This window comes from Macaca fascicularis, chromosome 12, assembly GCF_037993035.2.
Source record: "Macaca fascicularis isolate 582-1 chromosome 12, T2T-MFA8v1.1".
In the NCBI taxonomy this organism is placed as follows: Eukaryota; Metazoa; Chordata; class Mammalia; order Primates; family Cercopithecidae; genus Macaca; species Macaca fascicularis.
Genome location: NC_088386.1, coordinates 74,241,713 through 74,267,510, shown reverse-complemented (window position 1 = coordinate 74,267,510; position 25,798 = coordinate 74,241,713). Strand labels below are relative to the sequence as shown.

At 34.9% G+C, this 25,798-nt stretch overlaps 1 protein-coding gene across 4 annotated transcripts in view; it reads left to right on the top strand.

Moving 5' to 3' along the window:
* TTN (titin) overlaps positions 1–25,798 on the top strand; it is a 273,759-nt gene that overhangs the window by 104,591 nt on the left and 143,370 nt on the right. For all 4 annotated transcript variants that reach the window (XM_045368331.2, XM_065526517.1, XM_065526515.1 and 1 more), the window contains 41 exons: positions 249–458; positions 667–744; positions 847–873; positions 1,302–1,361; positions 1,692–1,775; positions 3,332–3,406; positions 5,053–5,100; positions 5,953–6,357; positions 6,794–6,856; positions 7,279–7,356; positions 7,512–7,589; positions 8,177–8,263; positions 8,493–8,573; positions 9,625–9,708; positions 10,106–10,189; positions 12,299–12,382; positions 12,604–12,684; positions 12,826–12,906; positions 13,060–13,143; positions 13,410–13,511; positions 13,958–14,071; positions 16,288–16,368; positions 16,553–16,630; positions 16,894–16,977; positions 17,136–17,219; positions 17,465–17,548; positions 17,795–17,878; positions 18,636–18,716; positions 19,023–19,226; positions 20,156–20,233; positions 20,444–20,518; positions 20,724–20,816; positions 21,867–21,944; positions 22,140–22,301; positions 22,513–22,596; positions 22,779–22,856; positions 23,361–23,444; positions 23,695–23,778; positions 23,984–24,067; positions 24,271–24,540; positions 24,867–24,953. In XM_045368331.2, coding sequence (XP_045224266.2) covers positions 249–458; positions 667–744; positions 847–873; positions 1,302–1,361; positions 1,692–1,775; positions 3,332–3,406; positions 5,053–5,100; positions 5,953–6,357; positions 6,794–6,856; positions 7,279–7,356; positions 7,512–7,589; positions 8,177–8,263; positions 8,493–8,573; positions 9,625–9,708; positions 10,106–10,189; positions 12,299–12,382; positions 12,604–12,684; positions 12,826–12,906; positions 13,060–13,143; positions 13,410–13,511; positions 13,958–14,071; positions 16,288–16,368; positions 16,553–16,630; positions 16,894–16,977; positions 17,136–17,219; positions 17,465–17,548; positions 17,795–17,878; positions 18,636–18,716; positions 19,023–19,226; positions 20,156–20,233; positions 20,444–20,518; positions 20,724–20,816; positions 21,867–21,944; positions 22,140–22,301; positions 22,513–22,596; positions 22,779–22,856; positions 23,361–23,444; positions 23,695–23,778; positions 23,984–24,067; positions 24,271–24,540; positions 24,867–24,953 — 4,125 coding nt within the window. The remainder of the gene's footprint in view (positions 1–248; positions 459–666; positions 745–846; positions 874–1,301; positions 1,362–1,691; positions 1,776–3,331; positions 3,407–5,052; positions 5,101–5,952; positions 6,358–6,793; positions 6,857–7,278; positions 7,357–7,511; positions 7,590–8,176; positions 8,264–8,492; positions 8,574–9,624; positions 9,709–10,105; positions 10,190–12,298; positions 12,383–12,603; positions 12,685–12,825; positions 12,907–13,059; positions 13,144–13,409; positions 13,512–13,957; positions 14,072–16,287; positions 16,369–16,552; positions 16,631–16,893; positions 16,978–17,135; positions 17,220–17,464; positions 17,549–17,794; positions 17,879–18,635; positions 18,717–19,022; positions 19,227–20,155; positions 20,234–20,443; positions 20,519–20,723; positions 20,817–21,866; positions 21,945–22,139; positions 22,302–22,512; positions 22,597–22,778; positions 22,857–23,360; positions 23,445–23,694; positions 23,779–23,983; positions 24,068–24,270; positions 24,541–24,866; positions 24,954–25,798) is intronic.

Sequence of the window (25,798 nt, the reverse complement as noted above, 5' to 3'; positions counted from 1 at the left end):
TAAGGACTCACAATAATTTCTTTACACTTTGCTACATTCGTCCGGCAGGAATACACTTAAGAATTGGGATACTTTTTTGTTAGTGATGCAAAGAAGTGTGCATTTCTTTTCATTTTGGATTTTTGAACTTTTCTTGCTATTTTATAACTGGGTACAAAGATGGAGATTTTAAGTATATGAGGCAAAAGCAAGTAAAAGAAATTCCTCTCTATATAACCTAGCTTTGAACTCTCTTTGTACTTAAACAGCTGAACCAATTCAGTTTACAAAGCGTATACAGAACATTGTGGTGAGTGAGCATCAGTCTGCCACCTTCGAGTGTGAAGTGTCCTTTGATGACGCCATTGTAACATGGTACAAAGGACCAACAGAACTGACAGAGAGCCAGAAGTACAACTTCAGGAATGACGGTCGCTGCCATTATATGACCATCCACAACGTGACCCCAGACGATGAAGGTGATTTCATTGACAGTTTTCCAGTGAATGTATAATTGAAGGCTCATCTGTTTTCTGTATTTCTACCCTGTATGCGCTCATGCTCTAATTCTATCTAGAATGCTTTTTTAGAAAAGACAAGTGTAAATAAACACATACATATATTGAAGTAAAGAAGTGTTATTTGCAACATATCAGAAAACAAAAGTTGGATGATTTTTCTCCCTAGGTGTCTACTCGGTCATCGCTCGGCTGGAGCCAAGAGGTGAAGCAAGAAGCACGGCAGAGTTATACCTAACGACGAAAGGTGAGGGAGCGCCATCTGAAAGCCACCCTGCCATCTTTGAAACCCGTAGCCTACCTATACCATTCTCAACACAAAAATATCATTTTTTTTTTTATTTTGCAGAAATCAAACTTGAGCTGAAGCCTCCTGGTAAGTTGTTTTGTAAAAATCAATCCTTGCTTACAATAAATTCAGCATAATTTTGTAAATCACAGAAGCCAAACTAAAACGTATAAGATATCTTTCTCTTTTGGATAAAATATTTTTCAATAAAAGTGTTATTCAGTCAAATTACTTTCAGTCAAATAATAAAATGTTAAACTTTGTGAGTATGGCAAATCAGAGATAATAAGGTCTCACTCAGCTGATGCTAGAATCATGCCAAATAGAATGGCCACAGAATGAAACAAATTTTGACAGCAAACAAAACTTACCTATGTGGCTGCATACAAAAGAATACTAATATTATTTTGTCTGTATATTAGATTCTTCCATTAGATATGCCTGACATATCTTAGGGTCTAATAAATAGCTTGTTCTCAGTCTCTCTATGCTTATCATTACATGTCCCTTTCCAGATATTCCTGACTCCAGAGTTCCAATCCCAACCATGCCTATTAGAGCAGTACCACCAGAAGGTAAGACCCAGAACCTCAGCATCTGAGCTTGGAGCAGCAATATTCTAGCACTACGAATCTGTACAAAACTTTATACCAACGCCCAAACTGCAGCAGAGTCAGAACAAACCCTTCCATGTTGTATTCTTCAGTGAGCAATTAGAAATTAAAGTAAAAAAAAAAAAAAAAAGTAGTTCCAGTAATAAATAGATGCTACTTTTATTTGTTCTGATTGATGAATTGGTACTATAATACCTTTGAAGTACTGAAAGAAAGGCATGAGACTATTCATTATATTTTACGCAAAATAGGAAACTAAAACATGTTACTAACGGCATTTATTTTCTTCAGAAATCCCTCCTGTGGTTGCTCCTCCTATCCCCCTTTTGCTACCAACACCCGAAGAAAAGAAACCACCAGCAAAACGTATTGAAGGTATTATACCTCATCTACCTAGACGTCGAAATAAGAATTTCACTCTGCTGACCCGAAAAATGTTGCTTAATACAACACATTGGCCCTCTAGTGGTCAAGAGGTGGAATTGCCTTTCAAAATGTAAATTATTTTCTCAAAGTATTAGCTAACTAAATGTGTAAGTCATGTGCTTAAAACTCTGAAAATCATCAAACAAAATACTATGTTGCTATTAAAATATTTTATTTTAATGGAATTACTGAAACATTAATGTAGAATTAATTTTATGTTTCGTATTTTCTTAACTACTAAGTATAACAAAAAGAATAATGGAACCAATTTCTAGTGCAGCTTATGGAAATAAACCATAGTAGTTTACAGTTAAATTGCAAATTATAGCTTGTGGTTCTTCTCAATTTGTAGTATTAACTACTCTTTAAATTTTACTATTTTGTTACAAAAAATATGATTTAGAATACTTATGAAATATTTGACTTCTTTTGTACCTAAGGCATGATCTCACCAATAAAGAAATCTTAAGCGTTCCAAGGAATTGCTCCTCTCAAATATTCAGCAGAGAAATTGTACTATTTGTGTCCTAAAGTTTCTCAACTAAATTAGACAACAGATTTCCTGGGACTTTCTGGAGTTATAGGGAGTTCAGAAATGCTGTCAGAATTCTCCCAGCATGGTCAGAAAAAAATTCTGTGTGTCAAAATCACACTTTTCTATAGCTAAGTCACTACTACTGTAGTAGATTCAAGGGGTGGACATGGTAGGCCCTTAACATCCACTACAATTGGCATTAAAAGTTTGACCTATTTTTCAAGCCAGTCTTAGAGGAAATTCAGTTAGAAACTTCCAATTTTGTGACTAATGCAACCTCATTAACAAAGAGAAGCATTTTTATGATTCATACCAACATAAACATTTTATCGAGCTGTGAGAACAGGGAGGAACAAGAATCAACAATCATAAATTGGATTTCCATTTCTATTTCTGTTGTCAAAAATAATAACTTATGTTAATGAATGATTTGTTCTTTGACTGGTAGTATCGACATGGCTAAGTTTGAGAACTCACTGTGAAACTTGAGAAGTTAAATAATGTTTTAAAAATTAAAAGAGAGTGTTCTTTATTCATGAATACGAGAGGCCATAATCAAGTATGATTAGGAAATGTGGTTAAGGTATAACAGCAGCACAACAAAGGACTTTAAACCCACTTGTTACTCTTCCTCCTAACATATTTGTGTTCATCCCTAAGTGAAACAAGGATGAAAATGTGTACTTTTCTATTTATGATATCACTTAGATTCACACCCCATGTTCTGAAAACTTTAACTCTCAGCAGACACAAAATCAGTGAAGACGTAAGATCACAGTACATTTTTTATATCCCTCCAAAACAATTTTTTTGCATCTAGTCCTAGATCTTTCCAAAACAAATATCTTGTAGTAATGTGCAGAAGCTCACTACTATCAACATTTGGAAAAATAAAATATTTCAATGAAATTCCGAGTTTCCTGAAAGCATTTTAGTTACTTATACCAGAAATCTTTTTATTATTTTTTAGTTACCAAAAAGGCTGTGAAGAAAGATGCCAAAAAAGTTGTTGCAAAGCCCAAAGAAGAGGTGACACCACGTGAAGGTATTATAATTAATGAAAAAGCAGTCTTAATACTTTTTTCTTGGCTAAAACTTCTAAATCCTAAATAGTGGAGGGTGAAGGAAGGGTAAGAATTTGCAATCACAAAATGGTACCTCTCCCTTCACTCACTTTCACCCTCTTTGACTCAGTCCTCACTCTCTCTTTCTCAACTTCCTTTTTTCTCCCTTTTCTCTTTCCTGTCCTCCTGAGCCCCTGGGAACCAATGACAACACCAGTGTATACTGGTTTTTTCTGGATGATAATTTAAAGAAGGTCTTGCCTGGAAGTCCAACAGCTATTCTTTTTTTTCTTTTTTATTTTATTGTAAATTGACGATTTACTATTGTGTATATATTTACGGGGTACAAAGTGATGTTATGATCTGTGAATACAATATGGAATAATTAAATCAAGCCAATTAACATATCCATCACCTCAAATACTTAACATTTTTGTGGTGAGAATATTTGAAATTTACTCTTCAGCGAATTTGAAATGTACAATACACTATTATTAACTATATTCACCACTCTGTACAACAGATCTCAAGAAAAGCCATATTTCTCCTGTCTAGCTAAGATTTTGTACCCTTTGACCAACACTTCCCCATTCCCTCAAATTCCCAGCCTCTGTAACCATCATTCTACACTTTATGAGTTCAACTTTTTAGTTCCACATCTAAGTGAGAACTTACAGTCTTTGTCTTTCTGTGCCTGGCTTATTTCACTTAGCATAATCTCCAATTCTATCCATGTTGTCACAAATGACAAAATTCCCTTTTTTTTATAAGGCTGAATAGTATTCCACTGTGTATGTACGTACCACCTTTTCCTTATCTATTCATCCATTGATGGACACTTAGGGTGTTTCCATGACTTGGTCTTTGTGAATAATGCTGTAATGAACATGGAAGTGCCCAACAGCTGGTCTTGATAAAGTCCCATCAATAGAAGAGCAAGGGTTGGTGCTAATTTTAAGAGGTTGCTGCAACCTACCTCAGTGTCCTTCCTGATTTAGGTGATCTAAATATCAATATTTGAAGAAAAAATACTTTATGAAGGAGGATCAATTCAAATCACTTTAACTTTCAATATATCCTGGGAGATTTTTAGGAAAACAGTTGGATAACTAAATTTAAACAAATAGTTTTAACCCATTCGACTAAGATTAGAGTATAGCATCCTCCATAAAGAAGGAAAATATGGAAGCACAAGGCATCATTTATCATTCAGACTTTTCTGAGTGGTCATTTGTGAAACATCATGGAATAAGAGGACACTCAAAAAGCATGGATATTTCGTGAACTTTATAGTTAATAATTGAAAATGTCTAATGCATTATTTTTAGCATTGGACATATTAAATATTCTCTTCATGCTTAATGTTAACTTATTATAAATCAATCTAAACTAGAATCAAACTTTGGCCTTTTGCATGTTTGTTTTTTGTTAATATGGCATTGCATAGCATTTCTAATGAGCTAGATTTGGAAATTATAAAAGCATTATTATGATTCCTGGAAAGGCTGGTGTATTTGTAGTAGTCATAGCTCCTACAAACAACTAACAATGATGTGCAGGATTAGTAAACATTAGTAATAATGTAATCTAAAAATAAATACCCATTTTTATGTTTTTAAACTCCCAGAGCTTGTCAAGAAGCCTCCACCTCCTACTACCTTAATTCCAGCAAAAGGTAAATAAAGAGAAATTATTTTTATTCTGTTTATTCCTGAGATTTGCACTTCTGCTGACTATTCTTATTTTAAATATTAGGCTTCCAGCTTATTGCAAAGTTGTGGAGTCTCCTCTGCTGTGTTAAATTTAGCATTAGAAATGATGGCTATTTCATATTGCCCCTTTCCCAGGAAAAGAAACCCAGGCAGATGTTTATGCTGCCTCTGTGCAATGGTCTCAGAGAAAGAAGCAGTGAGGGCTCAAAAGGAGGGGCCATTCCTTAGTTTTTTAATTGTAGTTAACACAAATGTTAAGAGTCATATAAATAATGAGAGCCCTTAAGAACTTTTAAAATCTGTTATCTAAAAGTACCTAATTAACTTGGTTACATAATTTTAAATGTTGTTTTTATTAAATGACTAAGGGATCCTATGCAATAGTCAAAAATGTAGGTTTAAAATTAGAAATGTGTTTGAAATCATAATCAGAACTTTTTAAAAAGGTTAACTGTTTAAGTATTAAATATAAATTCCATAAACTTATCGAATGTTAAAACTATTCCACTGGAAGAAACTAGGGGTTCTGCAAACTGGAGCTCTCATGGAATAATGGAAGTTGTGTCCATTTGATAATATTTATTGAATCCATTTTTTCACACTGGAAAAATCCTCAAATCAACAGTAGAATGTATCTTGATACTCTACTGTGTTCCGTAGTCAAAAATTTAAATGGAACCAATACAAAAAAAAAAAAAGGATTCTCAATAAAATAGATCTGAAATACTGATGTTGTTTAACTAGGTAGATTTTTGTTTAGTGAAGCAGTTGGATGGATAGAATTAATGTGCTAATAGTCTCTTTATCTATTTTAGGTCCTGAAATCATTGATGTATCCTCTAAAGCTGAAGAAGTAAAAATAATGACTATAACCAGAAAGCAAGAGGTTCAGAAAGAAAAAGAAGCTGTGTATGAGAAAAAGCAAGCAGTCCACAAAGAGAAGAGAGTTTTCATTGAATCTTTCGAAGAACCTTATGACGAACTGGAGGTAGAACCATACACAGAGCCATTTGAACAACCTTATTATGAAGAACCAGATGAATACTATGAAGAGACCAAGGTAGAAGCTAAAAGGGAAGTTCATGAGGAATGGGAAGAAGATTTTGAAGAAGGGCAAGAATACTATGAAAGGGAAGAAGGCTATGACGAAGGGGAGGAAGAGTGGGAAGAGGCTTACCAAGAAAGGGAAGTAATTCAAGTTCAAAAGGAGGTCTATGAAGGTATGTATAAACTGAATGATTTGTTTCCCTCTTTTCTTCATTTTTGCTCAGTTCATTAAATTGTCAATGCTATGAACCTGATTTGCAGTTTATGTGAAATAGATAAAATGATCTTGGATTTTTTTAAGGTTAGAAATCTTTTAAAAGTTATTTTCTTCAGAGTTACTTTCATGCTTTGACATTACAAGCTAAATCATTTAGTCTTATTACTAACACTAAATTGCAAGTGCTAATTTCTAATGCAGAAGTTCAAGTTTTACTTTTACTGCCTTGTTGCATCTCTGCTTGATCCTGCTTCAAAACCTAGCACTAAGAATTGTGTTGGTAATAACGGTCCCAAAATTATATATTATCCTTACCTTATCTCATTTGGAATTAACACAACCTAAGAGAACTTATTTAAGCATCCCTTCTTATTCCTGTGTTTTTATTAAAGAATCACATGAGAGAAAAGTTCCAGCCAAAGTACCTGAAAAGAAAGCACCACCACCTCCTAAAGGTAAGTAATTGGAAATATTTAAATAGACTAGAGCATCGACATCATTATCATGGCTTGTTTGGCAGCAATGTATAAATCAGCAGTTCAATCCAATAGGCACAACTTCTTCTCTAAGCTTTATTGTGAATGATTTTTTTTCTTAAAATTTCTATCTAATTCATTTAATTTAAAAAATCAAAAGATGATAAAAATTGTAATAGTAAACTTAAATATAGCCAAAATATATTAAGTACAGAAACTTGTACCCGACGTTCAAAGTTGTGCATAAAGGTCAAAGCACCAAACTCGTCTCTGTCTTTAAAAAATGATACATATATCTGCATATATACATATAGGTGTGTATAAACACAGAGCGAGAGAGACAGAGAGAGATTTTTAATAGGAATTCTAAAAGTACTGCAATTTCTTTAAAATGCTTGCAGTTATAAAGAAGCCAGTAATTGAAAAAATTGAAAAGACTTCTCGAAGAATGGAGGAAGAAAAAGTTCAAGTCACCAAAGGTATTATCATTTCAAACGTTCCTAGCACCCATGTACACAAGTAATGTGTTTACTGATCTATACTCACGTTAGTTCTTTATATAATCAAATACTTATAAATTTTGTGCAAAGCAACATTCTTCAAAATACAAATATATTTGTACATATTTTTAAAGTACCTGAAGTTTCAAAGAAGATTGTTCCACAAAAACCTTCCCGGACTCCAGTACAGGAAGAAGTTATTGAAGTGAAAGGTATACATCTTTGTTTTTCAGCTACAAGTTCAAATTTTTTTTATTTATGTGTATGGACATGTGTACATATATTGCTAAGTAACTCACAAATCTGAAACGACCAAAAAAACACATTTTTACATAATACAAGTCTTACGTTGAGTTGCACATATGTTCAATTTAAATAATAACATTATCTACTTTGTTTCTAGTTCTGCTTAAAAATTACATTTTTTATTATAAGGAAGGTTTGTGTTTAATCAGTAGTTTGCTAACTTTACTATGCAATGCATTCCATTGCATATAATATTCCCTGTCCTCTTATTTATAGAAATAGACCCTAACAGATTTGGAAAAGCACAACATTGTGTGTGAAGAAGTTGTGTCTATTTGATTCTCATTTAAGAACGTTTGATGAAGGCTGCATGTGTTGTTTGTCCCTATAGATCAAAAGATGATTTGTTTTCTTGTCAATACTGAATTTGTTCTCAAGCTACCATATTAACCCACTCATTCTGTGTCGAAATACTTGAGTATAAAATCCATGTGTTTGATCTGATGTCTTGTACTAAAAAAAGAAATACTAATGTGAAATACTCTCTTTAAAGTACCAGCTGTGCATACAAAGAAGATGGTTATTTCAGAAGAAAAGATGTTCTTTGCTTCTCACACAGAGGAGGAGGTGTCAGTCACAGGTATAAGGCAAACTGGAATGTGGGGGCTCAAATGGAAGGGTTTTAGGCAGATTTTTATCCCTCTTGTTTAATTTGTGATCATGTAGACATTTCTGTCTCTTTGTAAATTCTCTGTCATCTTTTTCATTTCATGTTTGTCTCTGTTTTCATTTTATTTTAATGTTCTTTGTAAATTACAATTACCACCCACAACATGGCATATCAGTAATTACAATGCACATTTTTTAAGTCCCCGAGGTACAAAAGGAAACTGTTACTGAAGAGAAAATTCACGTTGCTGTTTCCAAAAGGGTTGAACCACCACCTAAAGGTATTATTAATTCATTCTAAGTTTAAACTAGTCTTTTAATAAAAGTTAGTACAAATTCCATAGTAAACATTTATGTTATTATTAAATAACAGATTTAGTCACAGTCTGCGTACCTATAGCCACTATGTACAAAGGATGTGATGGGGGACGGGAAGAACCATGAGGAAGGCACAGGGGAGAAAAGCGAAAATTACTGGAGGCTCCATTCCCAGATTCAGAGAGTTTGCAATCTCATCACCTGTTATTTGGAAATACAGTGTCCTGGAGCTAGTTCATACCAGCTCACCAGTGCCTATGGTTAAATTTTCAGGAATTTTGCTAGCCAGTAGTTTAACACCGCCATTATTAAAAATTAGATTATGTAAAGTTACAGTCCAATAAAGTATATTTTTAAATGTTAATAAATACTCAAAACTTATTACCTCCTATTTTACGGCATTTTGTTCTTATCTGTGTTTCTGAGATTGTTTCTATCTTTGTGTCTGTGTGGTGGAAATACCATATAATGTACTACTGCAAGTCTCTTTCCAACTCAAGGACAATGACATCACCTTTATAGCCAGGGTGGGAGGGAGTGTTTACACCACCTTGGAAATCGGAAATCTGCAAGCACTATAGATCAAGCCTCCACCCCCTCCATCCCAGCCAAATTGTTGAACATTTAAGACACAAAAAAATCGAATTCAATTGTGTTTATGAAACTGCTTTATAAAAGTAAAGGTTACCAAAAAAAAAAAAAAAAACCTAACTTCATAGTTACTGATGTTCGTAAAAAGCTGGTTTCTGAGGAACCGACACAGGCACCTCCGAGGGAGGGTTGCTCCTACCTGTTCCTGACAAAGTGGAGGCTTCTGCAGTTAAAGGTGACAGCAGTCACATTTTCCAATTAGCCATTCAGCCATCTTCATTTGCCCTCATTTCTAAAGCATAATTTTCTTGCATTCAATTGGTATAAAAAGGGAATCTCTATTTTTTTTTAATTCTAAGTCTTACAACAACATATGCCTTGTCAAATGCACACTTTCTCAAAAACGGTACATTTCTTTTAAAGTCCCTGAGCTACCTAAGAAACCAGTTCCAGAAGAAGCGGTCCCTGTTCCCATTCCTAAAAAAGTGGAGCCCCCAGCACCAAAAGGTAGAATAATATTTGTGAAAAAAATAATTATTAGCATCCATCTTGTATCTTTTTCTATGAGATCTGTGTATTAACAAAATAGCATCTGCAAACCATCTATAATATATTTAATTCTGTGTATATTGATTTCATTTATTTGTGGTAATGTGTTATACCAGTATTGGTAACATTTCTAGACTCCAGAGCATGCTAACTGGGTCTTTGTCTGCTTGTGTAATGTATGTAATGTCTACATGGTGTTGAGGTATTTAGCATTCATTTCTATCACAAACAGGCATATTTAAATTACTTCCTAATTCTCACACTCTTAGTGAAGATTTATGCTTTAATGTAATCTTAAATGTCCCAGAAGGAGACTAGAATATTCCACATTATTTCAACAATTGTATCTTTAAAGTTCCTGAGGTTCCCAAGAAACCCGTGCCAGAGGAGAAAAAGCCAGTTCCTGTGCCTAAGAAGGAACCTGCTGCTCCCCCGAAAGGTACACCAGAGCCCATGATGGGGAGACTCTTTGCTCCAAGTGCCAGCCTTTTCCTTTCTGCGATCTTCATGTGTACTATGCTGCCTTTGTCTTTGTCTCTTTTACATTCTCCTCCTGTTTTTAGTGTTTGTCCACTTCCGTGCCATGCTCTTGACATACTTTGTTTATTATACTGAATATTCCTAAGACATCACCAAAAAATGTTGTTAAAGGAAGTAACTATGTGAAACTGCTATCTTCCCTCTCTTAGAGAAAAAGGAAATGTTTGTGAAACTTGTTTTCTACATGTTTCTAGGAAAAAACTTTCATCCTTCATAAATGCAACTTTTTCTTAGTAAAAGCAGTTTCATGCATTATGAAGAGGTGTGGGCAATGATAACTATAGAGTGTCTGGCAGAACTAGTTGTTAATTACATAAAGACGTACATAGTACCACACTTCTTAAAAGTCAATAGTGGTGAGTCTTCAATAGTGGGGAACATACAGGTTTTTTGAAGTTTACTTTCACCATTTTCTTGAGACCTTAACTGAGCTTCAGTATTTGCCGTAAATGTTTCAGTTATCTAATTAGCTAGTCAAAGTACCTTTCATAGAGGTATGTTTGAATGAAAATGTACTGCTGTGGTATATCACAAACCCCTTGCTTTCGTTCGTTTGGGATTTTTTGGTGATTAAAGGCACTATCTTCTTGAAGCACTGAAACTACAATTACACATATCTGTTCAGCTATAGAAAGACTCAGCAAGAATTCAACAACATCCAATTTAGGAGAAACCAGACCTAACTAAAACAGTATATTTTGAATAGTGTTCCCTTGGCCTGACTTTGCAATGTTTCTATTTTCTTCCTGAATCAAATATGCTTCTCTCTTTCTCAAACTCTTGGCTCTTTCAAAATTCTTTTGATTATCTAACCATTAAATACAAAGGTCATATTAGTAAAACCAATACTAATACTAAAGCTACGTGAGACAGATCATCTTAGATAAATTAAACCCATTGTTATTATGTACTATATTTCCCAATACAAAGCATAAAGAAGCTTTTCTATAAACTATCTGAACATTCTTGACTGCTTGTGTAATCACTAATTCGTTTTCAGCAAAGTCATATATGTCTTTTAAAGGAGACACAGAGGCATCTCTCATTTACTCATAAAAACAAATACACATAGCATAATAGCATGTATATATATAAATACTACATGTATATATAGCATAACACATACATATAGAAATGAGCAGCTATATAATTACACCAAAATATTACAAATGCATGTGCAGAGGTGCAGGGATTCACAAAAGCTGCCAATACTGTATTTAAAATGAGAACAATTACTGCCAATAATGCATGCTGTTAAAATTCATCTTCCAATGAAAAAGTTAACATTATCCATTCTTAGAATAGATAAATCAAATACACTGTAAACATTTTTTAGGTTGAAAACCCTGTTGAAAACTCTAGAGCCCCTTAGAAAAAAAGCACAAATACACATACCCACAGAATTCTGTACACAAAGCTCTGTAAAGAGCTTATGACACTCATGGGTATCAGATGGAGAGACCTACTCTAGAGTAAGTGTTTCCTGAGTTTTGAATTCACTACAGGCACACCTACCAAAAATGAGAGGAGATATGTGGGGAAGAGAAGTAAGTTATATATATATTCAACTATTCTAAGACTCTAAGGCTTCTTAGTCTTAGTCTAAAATAGTCTTACATAAACTAAAGCCATTGTTATTATTTACTCAATTTCTCAATACAGAGCATAAAGAAGTTTTCTATATACTATATCCACATTCTTGATTGTTTGTGTAATCACTAATTTGTTTTTAGCAAGGTCATATCAATATATAAAGGATGAATTCTGTGCACAACTTTCTATTACGTAACTCATTTTTGCCTAAATGCCTCTAAAACATTATTTGTGATATTTGTCACATTATGATCCTTGGAATATTATAGTTAGCTTAATTTTCTGGATAATTTTGCTGATGCATAAATAATCTATAACAACATTAATGTACTACGTAAAGATTTGTGCATGTGCCCATGTTCTTTCATAAAAGTGATATATGTCTGAACCAACATTGTGTTTCAAAAACTTTAAGTCCCAGAGGTGCCAAAGAAACCTGTCCCTGAAGAAAAGATTCCTGTTCCTGTTGCAAAGAAAAAGGAAGCTCCCCCAGCTAAAGGTACAGTGGCTTTCAAAGTAAAGAAACCCTATCTTTTTTGTCTTTGATGCAAAATATTTTGTGTTTAATTATCTGTCCATTGAGTTACTTTAATTCTAAATGGATGTTTTGTGGTGAGAATTGAACAAAAGTGTCTGTCCACCTGTCTGCTTTCTTAAAAAAGTAGCTGTGCATAGCTACTTTAGAAAATATAAAGTCAATTCTAAAAATGTCTTTTCAAGTTCCTGAAGTACAGAAGAGAGTTGTGACAGAAGAAAAAATAACCATTGTAACTCAAAGAGAGGAATCTCCACCACCAGCAGGTACTTAATTCCATCTCCATGAAATAACCTCGTCTTTCCTTCAAGCTTCTTTAATTGCATGTCTTCTTTAATTGCCACTTCTATATTGCTCATTTATTTGGACTTTTTGACAAATTTTAAAATTCAATACTATCCTTTAAGTGCCAGAAATACCAAAGAAGAAAGTTCCTGAAGAAAGAAAACCTGTTCCTCGGAAAGAGGAAGAAGTTCCACCACCAAAAGGTATTGTTTCTCCATCTTCCCAAGAACAGTCTTTATGTTCCAGTGAGTTTGTTAGTTTTGTGATATGAGTGCTTTGTGGGTGTATTTCTTTGTTTTGCATTGGGCTTCACTGAGATCACATTAAATTTCTAAAAGTGCTTAATGTCTCTAAAGTGCCAGCTCTGCCTAAGAAGCCTGTCCCAGAGGAGAAAGTTGCAGTGCCAGTTCCTGTCGCTAAGAAAGCTCCTCCTCCCCGAGGTAGGATTTGCCTCAATCCTCTGACCAAAAAAAAAAAAAAAATCTTCGAGTGTGTTAACTTCTTGCTTTTTCCATCTGGTCTGTGCTTGTACTGATCTGTTGTCTTACTTGCAGTGAAACTTTTTTGTTTATGTCCTTGTGATATGTAACTTGTTTTCCCATTTTGCTATTCAAAGTGGTGTACGTGCAACTCTTCCCCAAATTCTAGAAAGTGGGAATTGTTAAAATTCTTGATTTTAAACTTCAATTTTAATGCTTCCTTAAAGCTGAAGTCTCTAAGAAAACTGTTGTAGAAGAAAAAAGATTTGTTGCTGAAGAAAAACTATCCTTCGCAGTTCCTCAAAGAGTGGAAGTCACGCGGCACGAAGGTATATAATTGGAAGTCAGGGGATAAATGAGTTTGTGTTTCCTCAAAGTCTCTTCTTCTTCCACATGTGATTGCTTACCTTAGAACGTGTCCTCATCAGTTATGTCTCCTTATGTTGGTATTAGAATGTGTCTATTTTGTAGCCTTCTGGGACTGAGTCTTCTGTGTCTATGTTGGTCTTGAATCATTCGAAGGAAGTGGATGAGTCCCGAAAATGTTATAATTTTGAAAGTGGCCACACTTGGACATAACTCGAGTATCATTCTCAGTCTTGGGCCGTACTTGCCCTCATCTTAAATTAGCTTCCTCCTTCTTGTAGTGAGGAAGAACCATGAAGCTATGTCCTAAGCAAATAGAGGAACAGTTATCCATCTGTAGTGACCACATGGCTGTATATACATCTGTATCTCAGCAGGCTGAATTTAAATGAAACTTTATCTTTTAAAGTATCTGCAGAGGAGGAATGGAGTTATTCAGAAGAGGAGGAAGGTGTGTCCATTTCAGTTTATAGAGAAGAAGAAAGAGAGGAGGAGGAAGAAGCGGAGGTTACAGAATATGAAGGTAAACAATGCAGAGATGATCTGGGGTTTTGATGAGGTGTTTTCTTTCACAAACTGTTTACAGACCAATGAAAAGGGACACAAAAAGTGACACAAATTCAGTGAACATCTACCAGTCTCATTAAATGAATATTTTGATCAAAACACGAAATTCAGGAGGATTATACTAGATTCAAGAAATCCAGTGTATTTCTTGTGCATCCCTTCTTACTTGCCTATATAGAATAAAAGAGGCTTCATATTTATATATAATTAATCAGGGCAGGTATCTCCATATACATATATCCTTTCATTAAACAGGATTTGGCTTCAGCATGGGGGGCTGGCATAAGCTTTACCTTAGTAGTCTAATGCCTAATTGGTGTTTCTCAAGCATTGCTTGTACCACAATCCACAGACAAAAATATATTTTATATTATAATCCTACACACATGTGCAAACCAGAAAACTTTAATTTTTTTATTTTAGTCATTTAAAAAATACAAGCTATAATCCATTAAGTCAATTGCAGAAGTCACTATAATGTCTTGACTGACAGTTTTAAAATGAACAAGAAAATATATTACCTCATTACATTCTAGGAGTCAATGCCACATTTGTGAGTCTGAACCACTGAACACATATGGCTTTCCTGTATTTTACATATGGAGAAAACAATTGTGTTATATATGTGATCAGACTGACTTGTTACTCAGATCTTTTCATACCTATAATGCTAATTATCTATAATTTCTTAAGGACAGAACCAACAAACTATTCCATTGGGATATCCTTTCAATGAATTAAGGCGGGTTTCCAGCTAAAATCCAGCATTCTGGCTAAAGCCATATGGCCAAAAGAACTTTCCTAAGAAAGTTCCTAAGGTCTGCTTTTAAAGAGAAATCAATAAGCTCCTTAACCAAACTCTCTTCCCAGTGAGAAGATGAGTAGAATTGAAGTACATTTAGATGCCCTAAGTATCTGTTTTTATCTGTCTAATAAAAGATGGCACACTATGCCCCTTTTTTCACTTGGAACAAAAGCCCATGTAAAAATCCAAGGTGCGTAGTCTTAATGGAATGCCTTGGAATAGGCCAAGATGGGACATGACTCCCAGGAGGAAATCCGTTAGTTCTGTTGTGCTTCCTGGAAGAGGCCATGATGGTGGACGGAAGTCAGGAAACTGGTAGATTTGAAGACGACTCCATCTTTTTTAAAAGTGTTCGTAAAACCAAACATAGTCTGATTTCAACTTTTGACACTATAAACTTCCTTTAGTACTCCAGACTCTAGTTAAAAGGAGAAACACTGATTATTTTTAGGTTCTCATTAAGCCCCAAATATAGGTGGCTTGTTAGGTTTACTTTCAGTGTAAGGAGCAGATATGTTTTTAACCAGACACTTCTATTCCTTATTTAACTTTGACCAGGCATGGTGGCTCATGCCTATAATCCTGGTGCTTTGGGAGACCAAGGAGGGAGGATTGCTTGAGCATAGGAGTTCAAGACCAGCCTGCGCAACACAACAAGACCCCATTCTACAAAAATTAAAAAAAACAGCTAGGCACAGTGGCATGAGCCTGTAATCCCAGCTACTCAGGAGGCTGAGGCAGGATGATCATTTGAGCCCAGGAGTTTGAGGTTACAGTAAGCTGTGATTACACCACTGCACTTCAGCCTGGGCAACAAAGCAAGACCTTGTCTTAAAAAAGAAAAAAAAATTAAAACTGTATACACTTAGGCTCAAAAATCATGTGAAGCCTCCCGCCTTTTCTACCATACCTGCCCCCACAAAACTGGTGGGGAAAACAACATGAAATATTATCTTGCAATTCACTTAAATCCTCAAGTATATGTTTCTGCCCTGCGGCCTTCAAATCTAGAGTGCTCTGTTATTTGTGAAACTCATCTTCAGATTCTTGTGTTCTTGTTAACTCAGCTGTTATAATCACTTTTTGTCTTGTGCTTGTCCTGTTGTTGCTGTGGATATAAGCATTATTATCTGTATGACACATGTGAAAATTAAGTTAATGAAACATAGTTCCCATTTCCCATACTCTTCATTAACACATATGCTTTGATTAAAATGCTCTTTGAGCATTTGAAATAGGAACACGCAGGGATTTGGCAAGGGTTAAACTTTTGCTATTTTAATTACTCTTTGAAGTGATAAATTAAAGCTAAAATTAAACACGAAAAACTCTGTAATTTATCTTCTTTAAAATTGCTGTCTTTAAAGTGATGGAAGAGCCTGAGGAATATGTTGTGGAAGAAAAGCTGCACATTATTTCTAAGAGAGTGGAAGCGGAGCCAGCTGAAGGTATACTGACTCTTTAATTAGTTTTATCCCTATGTTAGCTTGTCTCCTTTATGTTTTCTTTTAGCTAATTTGTCATCCATATTGCATATGTTGATAAATATAATGTCTAATAAAAAGACCCCTTACACTTTTATCGAAAAGAAATCTGGACATTTCTACAAGTATATTTTATAATCTTTTCAAGTGACAGAGAGGCAGGAGAAGAAAATTGTACTGAAACCAAAAATTCCTGCTAAAATAGAGGAGCCTCCACCAGCTAAAGGTATGATTTCTTTCGAAGAAATGCAACACTATTTATTTTCATGTATATAATAATACCTTCATATTTGCATAACTGTCTTATGCATAACAATTTGCATAACTGTCTACGTTTTGTCAGCACACATGTATGAACGTATTTACTGAGTATAGTCATTAATGTTTGTATATATGTGCAATCTTTTCAAAAAGTGAATTCTAAGCCCCAAAACTATATCACTTCATATGTAAGGCAAACTCATATTCTTAAATCTAATCTTTCTAAAGTTCCTGAAGCACCTAAGAAAATTGTGCCAGAAAAGAAAGTTCCTGCTCCAGTTCCTAAAAAGGAAAAGGTGCCCCCACCTAAAGGTACATTGGATTTTATTTTATTCTTTGAGACTGTCTTTTTTTAAATCTTAAATTGATACATTCTTCAGATTTTTTAAACATTAACAAGAAAATAAGTGTGCCTATGTTTAGTGTTTTCCATATCGTATGTTTGACGGTATTGCCTGGTATCTTTTAAGTGCCGGAAGAGCCAAAGAAACCAGTTCCAGAAAAAAAGGTTCCTCCAAAAGTCATTAAGATGGAAGAACCTCCACCAGCCAAAGGTAAACAAACCTCCCCAGCAGAAATACTAGGAACTTGTCTTTCTTTCTCTCTGCTGCTGTCCTTTGGGTCAAACCGTTTATATGTTGGTGGGTGACAATGGTGTCTTTGGGTGGAGTATTACTTGTGATGTTTATTTGTGTGTGCCTTGTAAATTCCTCTATTCTAAAATCACAGTACTTTCTGGCTAGTATATTTTTTACGTCCACTTTAATATAACTCCCTATTCCTAAAATTATCTTTTAAGTGACTGAGAGGCGCATGCAAATTACCCAGGAAGAAAAAGTTCTTGTTGCTGTAACTAAAAAAGAGGCGCCTCCAAGAGCAAGAGGTACATCCGCCCTTCCATTATGCACAATATTGTACTTGCCCTACTCTCTTTACCAAGTACACTGGTTATGGGTGCTAGTTTTTGTTGTTGTTGTTGTTGTTGTTGTTGTTGTTGTTGTTACAGTTGTTGTTTTATGTTTGAAATAATGAAAATGTCAAGTTTTTTGTTTGGGCTACTACTATATGGCTGCCTTTTTGTGGTTTGAAAGAGGGAAACAATACGTTAAAGTGAAATCTCTCTTTAAAGTGCCGGAGGAACCGAAGAGAGCTGTCCCAGAAGAAAAAGTTCCGAAACTCAAACCTAAAAGAGAGGAGGAACCACCAGCTAAAGGTATACTGACTCTTTAAAAAAAAAAAAAAAAAACAAATTCAAAATAAGCATCCAGGCACTAAAACTAATCTAGTGGAATAGGTGTCATTCGGAAAAAAAAAAAAAAAAAAAGACATATTATAAAGTAAGCAATGTAAGTTTGTTAATGCATATCACTTCAAAACTAAAATTTTTGATAATAGAAAGTACTTTTTACTTCAAAAAACTGAGGCTTCTTCTAAACGTATGTGAATAATTTTCCTTCATCTGTATTTGTCTTCTAATGTCTTTGTCCATATACGAAACTCATCTGCCTCGATGCTTGTTTTACGTAGCAATCTCTGATGAAATTTTTAATTTTTTCAATTCTGAATTTTCTACATTGTACCACCAGAACTAAGGAAAATGTCTTAGAATTAAGGTGAAGAAACTATTCATGTAACACAGGTTTCTGTCTAACGCTTCTACTTAGCTTAATAGTCATTATTTACGCTGTCTAGTTGTCTTTTTAAACTTTTATAAATAATACTTGATTTTGCTAAAATTATTCAGTGTCTTTGATGTACTAAGTAGCCTTTTTTGGAAAAAAAAAAAGGTATTCATATGTATATTAGAGCAAGTTTATTTCCAAGTCTATTGATTTTCTTGCCTTTTAAATCAAAGTTTAATCAGGCACTGTTATGGTTGTCTTTGTCCTTGGATTGTTTGAACGAAATTTCTCTTCACACACACATTTTCAGAATCTTGCAATTCACTTTTAATAATTACTCTTTTAAAGTGACTGAATTCAGAAAAAGAGTGGTTAAAGAAGAAGAAGTATCAATTGAAGCTCCAAAAAGAGAACCTCAACCCACCAAAGGTATATTGAACTTTGATTAAGTAATGTGAAGCATGAAACTATCTGGCTCTTTGCCTTCTGGTTCCCAATCTGACTCCTTTGCTTTATTAGCTTATTGTTGACTAAGGGCAGGATATACAACATTTGAAATCACAATTACTAAATATACTCTATGATACCTTGGCCGGCCAAAAAAAGCAGTCAGAGTCTCCCATAATCAGTGCATGAAACAAACACAAAAGAATAAAATCAAAGCACATTGTGACTATCAGTCATCCCTAAAAGTGCTTTAAAGTAAAGTGCTGCCTGTTGTTAATATTGTTTCAGAAGTAATTATAATGGAAGAGAAAGAAAGGTCTTATACCCGAGAAGAAGCTGTTTCAGTACAACGGGAAGAAGAATATGAGGAATATGAAGAATATGATTATAAAGAATTTGAGGAGTATGAACCAACAGAAGAATATGACCAATATGAAGAATATGAGGAACAGGCGTATGAACGATATGAAGAGCATGAAGAATACATCACAGGTATGAGCAAAACTGCAAACTCAAAACCACACTAAATATGTGCACACTCGAACAAGATAAAACAAGATAAATCAGAACAAGATAAAAATTTGGATGTCCAAAGAAATTTGGAAAGAACTTTGTTTCATTTGGCAAATGTGGAATTTTCTTCTTTGATAACTCCTAGAAAAAAAAAAAAACTCTATAAATCTTAAGGTTATTGTTAGATTTTTCCCTCATTTTGGCTCATATGCAAAATAGCAAATGTCATTAAGTTTCTTTTTCAAAAAGGTTACAAGTTTATCTTCAAGTGCCCATGATCGTTCTAGGACATGGTTAAAAATTTCTGAACATCTTTTATTCTAAAGCTTGCTATTATGGAGTACGATAGGCTATTGAGAAAATATATTTACCCACAGGGTTCCCATTATCAACACTTGACAATGACTACTTCAAAAGTAAAGACAGGCATGTAAGCTAACACAAGCTGTTGTGTTTTACCTAATGAAGGTCAAATTTGTAGGCATGTATTTTGGGCTTCAAAGAGTTTATTTCACTCAAAGAATAAATTTCTATTGGAATTTTGAAATAAATCAATATTATTTCACTTATTCAGTCTCTGATGTTTCATAGCCCAACTTTGAGAACATTCTACATAGTCTTATGGATAGCTTTAAGAAACCCATATTATAGGGGAGTTTTAGCCAGGAATTTATCTACCTGAAGTGAAATGAGAATTTTAACATGTAAGAATTACCTAATTAAAGAAAATAGCAAGAAGGAAAGGGCAATATGAGCTTGTTCTGCTTGGACCTCTGATTCTTGCCTACCTCAATAGGCTATGGCTATACTGTAGATAAAAGGTATTTCAATTATTTAATTCCTTTTAAGAAATGTTTAAACTTATGTTCTAAAGTCTAACATGAAATACCTTGTATGTACTTTTAAAGAACCAGAGAAGCCTATCCCTGTAAAGCCCGTCCCAGAAGAACCAGTTCCCACAAAACCAAAGGCCCCACCAGCTAAAGGTAGAGTGAAAAAAACATTATTACCTGTAAGAGATCTTTGTTTCCTCCATGTCTGTCCTACTATAAAAATATATGTAAAAGTGGCAGTGTACAAATTATGTGTGTGTTTGGGAATATTATGTTGTATTTGTCTTTCTTAACTTTTTGTTCTTACTAGCCTTGAGAAATCTGTTTCAAGTTTTAAAATCTCTTAATATTGATATTTTAAAGTGCCGAAGAAAGCTGTCCCTGAAGAAAAAGTACCAGTGCCCATTCCTAAGAAACTCAAACCTCCACCACCCAAAGGTACATTACTGAGTAATAATCACCAAAAACAACTTTGTTATGTATGTTCTAAAATCATGTCTTCCTAGCCAATCTGATGTTCTGTGTTTTTGCTGAGTAGGATGTTCTTGTCCTGATTCTTATATTTGGTTTTTTATGTGTATATTTATTACATAGTATTCAAGGAATTGGTTTTAATGCCCTTTAATAATTAATATCTTTAAAGTGCCTGAAGAACCAAAGAAAGTTGTTGAGGAAAAAATACGTATTTCAATTACCAAACGTGAAAAAGAGCAGGTGACTGAACCCGCTGCTAAAGGTATAATGATTTCCTTCCTCAATTGTGATCTTTTCTGATGCTTCTTTTGAAATTAATGTAACTATGATTCATTTTGTTTTGTTGTTTCTTGTCTTTTAAATTAGTTGTCTGCAGAATGTTGAATGTAAAAATCTGTAAATACAGGATAAGAAGATAATACCTTTAAAAGGAAAAATTATTTCAAAATACATCCATAGCCTGTTAGACAATGGCTGTGTCCTACCACATGGCTACAATACATATAAAATAGAATGTTTGGGTTTAGAATCAGTGACCATTTGGCATATTCCTGATTTACCTAAACAATGTAATGATACCATAATATTCACCAAACTTTGGTAACTGTTTATTCATTCTAAATTCATTTTGAAGATTTTTTTTTTTTTTTTGAGACCGAGTCTCGCTCTGTCGCCCAGGCTGGAGTGCAGTGGCCGGATCTCAGCTCACTGCAAGCTCCGCCTCCCAGGTTTACGCCATTCTCCTGCCTCAGCCTCCCGAGTAGCTGGGACTACAGGCGCCCGCCACCTCGCCCGGCTAGTTTTTTGTATTTTTTAGTAGAGACGGGGTTTCACTGTGTTAACCAGGATGGTCTGGATCTCCTGACCTTGTGATCCACCCGTCTCGGCCTCCCAAAGTGCTGGGATTACAGGCTTGAGCCACCGCGCCCGGCCGAAGATGTTTTTTAAAGCTAACCAGTTTCCAGTCATTTTCCCCCCTGATTCATACTAAGTGTGAAGTATACTAATTGAGAAGTAAATTTCACTTTTCAGGAAAGGATATTTCTTTCAAGCAGAGATATTTGAACAGTAAACCTGATTTCACATTTGGGCTCTGCTACTTTGTTTACTTGGGTACTTCTGTGTATCTGTATTTCTATGAAGCTCAGAATCCTTTCCACGGAGAGTACATAGTTTCTTAAAGAGGAATAATCGCATATCTATCTCATTAGAGGGAGATACATTATTCTATCTGCTTAAAGTACAGCAAAGCAAGCATTGGCTGGGTGGCCTTTTCCCAACAATAAAATTTCCTTATACTTAATATTTCAAGTGCCCACGAAGCCCAAGAGGGTTGTCGCAGAAGAAAAAGTACCTGTCCCTAGAAAAGAAGTAGCACCACCTGTTAGAGGTACCTAATGGCACTCATTTTAATATGTTGTTCGTCTTTTGCTGTTGAATTACTCTTCAGTTCTGTGTGTGAAAACTTTTGTGGGAAAAGTAAATCTTGTCCTTTCTTCTGTTATAAATGGGCCTATGTTTCTAAGGTGTCTTAATTTTGCTGAGTCATTGGCAAAGGTCCAACTTAAAGATAATATCTTTAAAGTGCCAGAAATGCCTAAAGAACTTGAACCAGAAGAGGTTGCCTTTGAAGAGGAAGTAGTAAGCCATGTAGAAGAATATTTTGTAGAAGAAGAAGAAGAGTACATTCATGAAGAAGAGGAGTTCATGACTGAGGAAGAAGTGGTGCCAGTGATACCAGTCAAAGGTAGATGATGCCTCCTGCAAAGGGATGTGCAACAGCATCTTCGGAGTTTGGGGGTCTGATTTGGTCAGATTCTGGGGGTTATTAGCAGCACTGATGATTGCTTACTTTAAACCAGATATTTTTAGATGCTGAAATATGGTTTCTACCGGTGCTTTTCACATTTTATTTCTTTCTTGCAAAATTTCCAATATTCTTAATAATATCTTTAAAGTGCCTGAGTTACCCAAGAAACCTGTTCCAGAAGAGAAGAAACCTGTTCCTGTTCCCAAAAAGAAGGAAGCTCCACCGGCAAAAGGTACACCACCATTCATTGATGGGTATCTAAGAGACTTCATCTGCCTAGAAATAGTTAACTTTCTTCTGAGTTCAAAACCTTGTGTGTGTGTCACTATCTGTTGTTAAAAACCATTAGCTGTGCTTTATATGGATGTGTTGTTACTAGTAGTTAGAACTTAACAATAAACAATATCTTTAAAGTGCCTGAGGTTCCTAAGAAGCCAGAGGAGAAACTTCCTGTGCTTATTCCTAAAAAGGAGAAGGCTCCGCCAGCAAAAGGTACATCCTTATAATCCATCAATGGACTAGCATGATAATTCACCGTGTAGCATAACTTGGTGAGCCATAGCAGATCTTTCCCCATGACAATATTAACAACACTAATGCCATGACAAGAACCTCTCAACTGGCCACAGGAGCAGTTTACCCGGCATTCATCTCTCAATTTTACCATCAAATTTTCCTTATGCTCAATGGTTGGCTCCTCCTCTTTAGTGGAAAGTTCTTCAAGTAAAATATTCTTTTTGCATATCAAAATGGACAAAACCATCATTTATCAGGCATTGTGTCTTGTCTTTATCACCAGTCCACTTTTTTTCAGTGTTTTTTATTTTAATTTTTGTGTATTTTCTGGTCTTTGTTTTGTGGCTATTAGAATTTTCCGTCTTAAAGTGAAATTGATAGAATATCTATGCTGCTTCAATTAAGGCCTTACATTGCCAGCCTTAAAATCTTAGCTATGGATGAAAAATGTGACACTAACTCTATCTGATATCTTTGAAGTTCCTGAAGTGCCCAAGAAACCTGTACCAGAGGAGAAAGTACCAGTACCAGCTCCTAAAAAGGTGGAAGCTCCACCTGCCAAAGGTACATGAACTTGTAATGTTGCAATTTTTTTATTTTACATTTGCATATGAGTAAAAAATTAATTGGTTTAACTCTGAACTCTTTGGGATGCAACTCTTTAGAGAAAATTAAATATTTTGTTTTAAAAAGAAAATGCCTCTTGGAATATCTTTGTCATACTTTTATTACCTTACTTTAATCTTTTGAAACTATGCTTGGAATCCATATTTTTATGTTGTATGAAGTTTTTCTCTAAATCATTTCTTTAAAGTGCCAGAGGTACCCAAGAAACCTGTGCCTGAGAAGAAGGTGCCAGTTCCTGTTCCTAAGAAAGTGGAGGCTCCACCTGCGAAAGGTACATCATTTCATCATTTAAAGTACTTGGGGGAAAAAATGCACATCTATGTATACTCATACACAAATTTCCCCGTTACATTGTACATTTTTAAAGTGTCTATCTTGTTAGAAATATGTCAGGTATTTTGCAATTCTTTTTCATATCTATTGCTCTAAGACATTGTAAGAGAACATATTCCTAAATACAAAAAATATCTTTAAAGTGCCAGAGGTGCCCAAGAAGCTCATCCCAGAAGAAAAGAAACCAACACCTGTTCCGAAAAAAGTGGAAGCACCACCACCCAAAGGTACATTAATCTGTAACAGAGCCATAGTAAAAGAGAAAACTAACTGGTGTTATACAGCCTTACTAATTGTAATGCTTAGTTTTTATGTTGATGATAATCAATGCTTTGTGATCACAGAATATTTGTCTTTCATAAGCTTCTTCATTGTTTTGAATATTTTACATAAAAGTGATGTTTCTACCTTTGAATAAATATCTTTAAAGTGCCAAAGAAACGTGAACCAGTTCCTGTAGCTCTACCTCAGGAAGAGGAAGTTCCATTTGAAGAAGAAATTGTTCCTGAAGAGGAAGTTCTACCTGAGGAAGAGGAAGTTCTATCTGAGGAAGAGGAAGTTCTACCTGAAGAAGAGGAAATTCCACCTGAGGAAGAGGAAGTTCCTCCTGAAGAAGAATATGTACCTGAGGAAGAAGAATTTGTACCTGAAGAAGAAGTCCTTCCAGAAGTTAAACCTAAGGTGCCAGTACCTGCAGCAGGTATGGCAGCTCTTCTTGGAATCATCAAGGCCTTTTTTGTGTTGAATTCTGCTTTTCCATCCTTTTGTTCATCTCCAGTTTTATCTATAATGCTTTACCCTCTGTAATTGACCACCTAAATCTTAGAAAACATTCCAGACATTTGTGCTGTTATTATTGTGTGTCTGCCTTGTGTATCTGTCTATTGTAAATTATCTAAATGTCTTTTCAAATCACGTATTATGTTTACTTGTTTGTGGTCTTACTCTCATGTGTCTCTTTCTTATATATATATACACGACCATGTATATGTGGTTTTTAATGCCTTCAAATGAAATGTTTTTAAGTGCCTGAAGTGCCAAAGAAACCTGTACCAGAGAAGAAAGTCCCTGTTCCCGCTCCTAAAAAAGTGGAACCTCCACCACCACCCAAAGGTACACCTCCCCAAAGTGAATACATATTCTTCACCCATAGCTTCACCACATAAATTATGATGAAACTGGGTTTTAGGAAAAATTATATTTATGAAATGGACAATCACCCACTTACATATTTACTTCTAACGATGTTCAGGAACACTGATACCTACTTTTTTCACTAGATGAAAAACAGGATTCAAGAACAAAGATGAAAGGAAGCATTGTCCCAAAACTCATAGAAAAGTTCTAATTTCCTATCATTTGATTAAACATCATAGTTTTCATGGAGATATATTTAAATATACATGAATAAGTATACTATATATTTAAACATATCAAAAAAGTTATGAATAAATATTCTTAAATTTCATGCTTCGGCCGGGCGCGGTGGCTCAAGCCTGTAATCCCAGCACTTTGGGAGGCCGAGACAGGCGGATCATGAGGTCAGGAGATCGAGACGATCCTGGCTAACACGGTGAAACCCTGTCTCTACTAAAAAATACAAAAAAAAAAAACTAGCCGGGCGAAGTGGCAGGCGCCTGTAGTCCCAGCTACTTGGGAGGCTGAGGCAGGAGAATGGCGTGTACCCGGGAGGCAGAGCTTGCAGTGAGCTGAGATCCGGCCACTGCACTCCAGCCTGGGTGACAGAGCATGACTCCGTCTCAAAAAAAAAAAAAAAAAAAAAAAAAAAATTTCATGCTTCAACCATTTATATTAAATGCGTATTTAACACCAGGCTAAAAAGAAAAAAAGATGAATGTATTTACCAAAACACAGAATAATAGTTATGTCTTCTAATACATATATATAAAGGGCAGCCCAACAGGTTTTGATTTTAGTGTTGACTTTACACCTTGTTG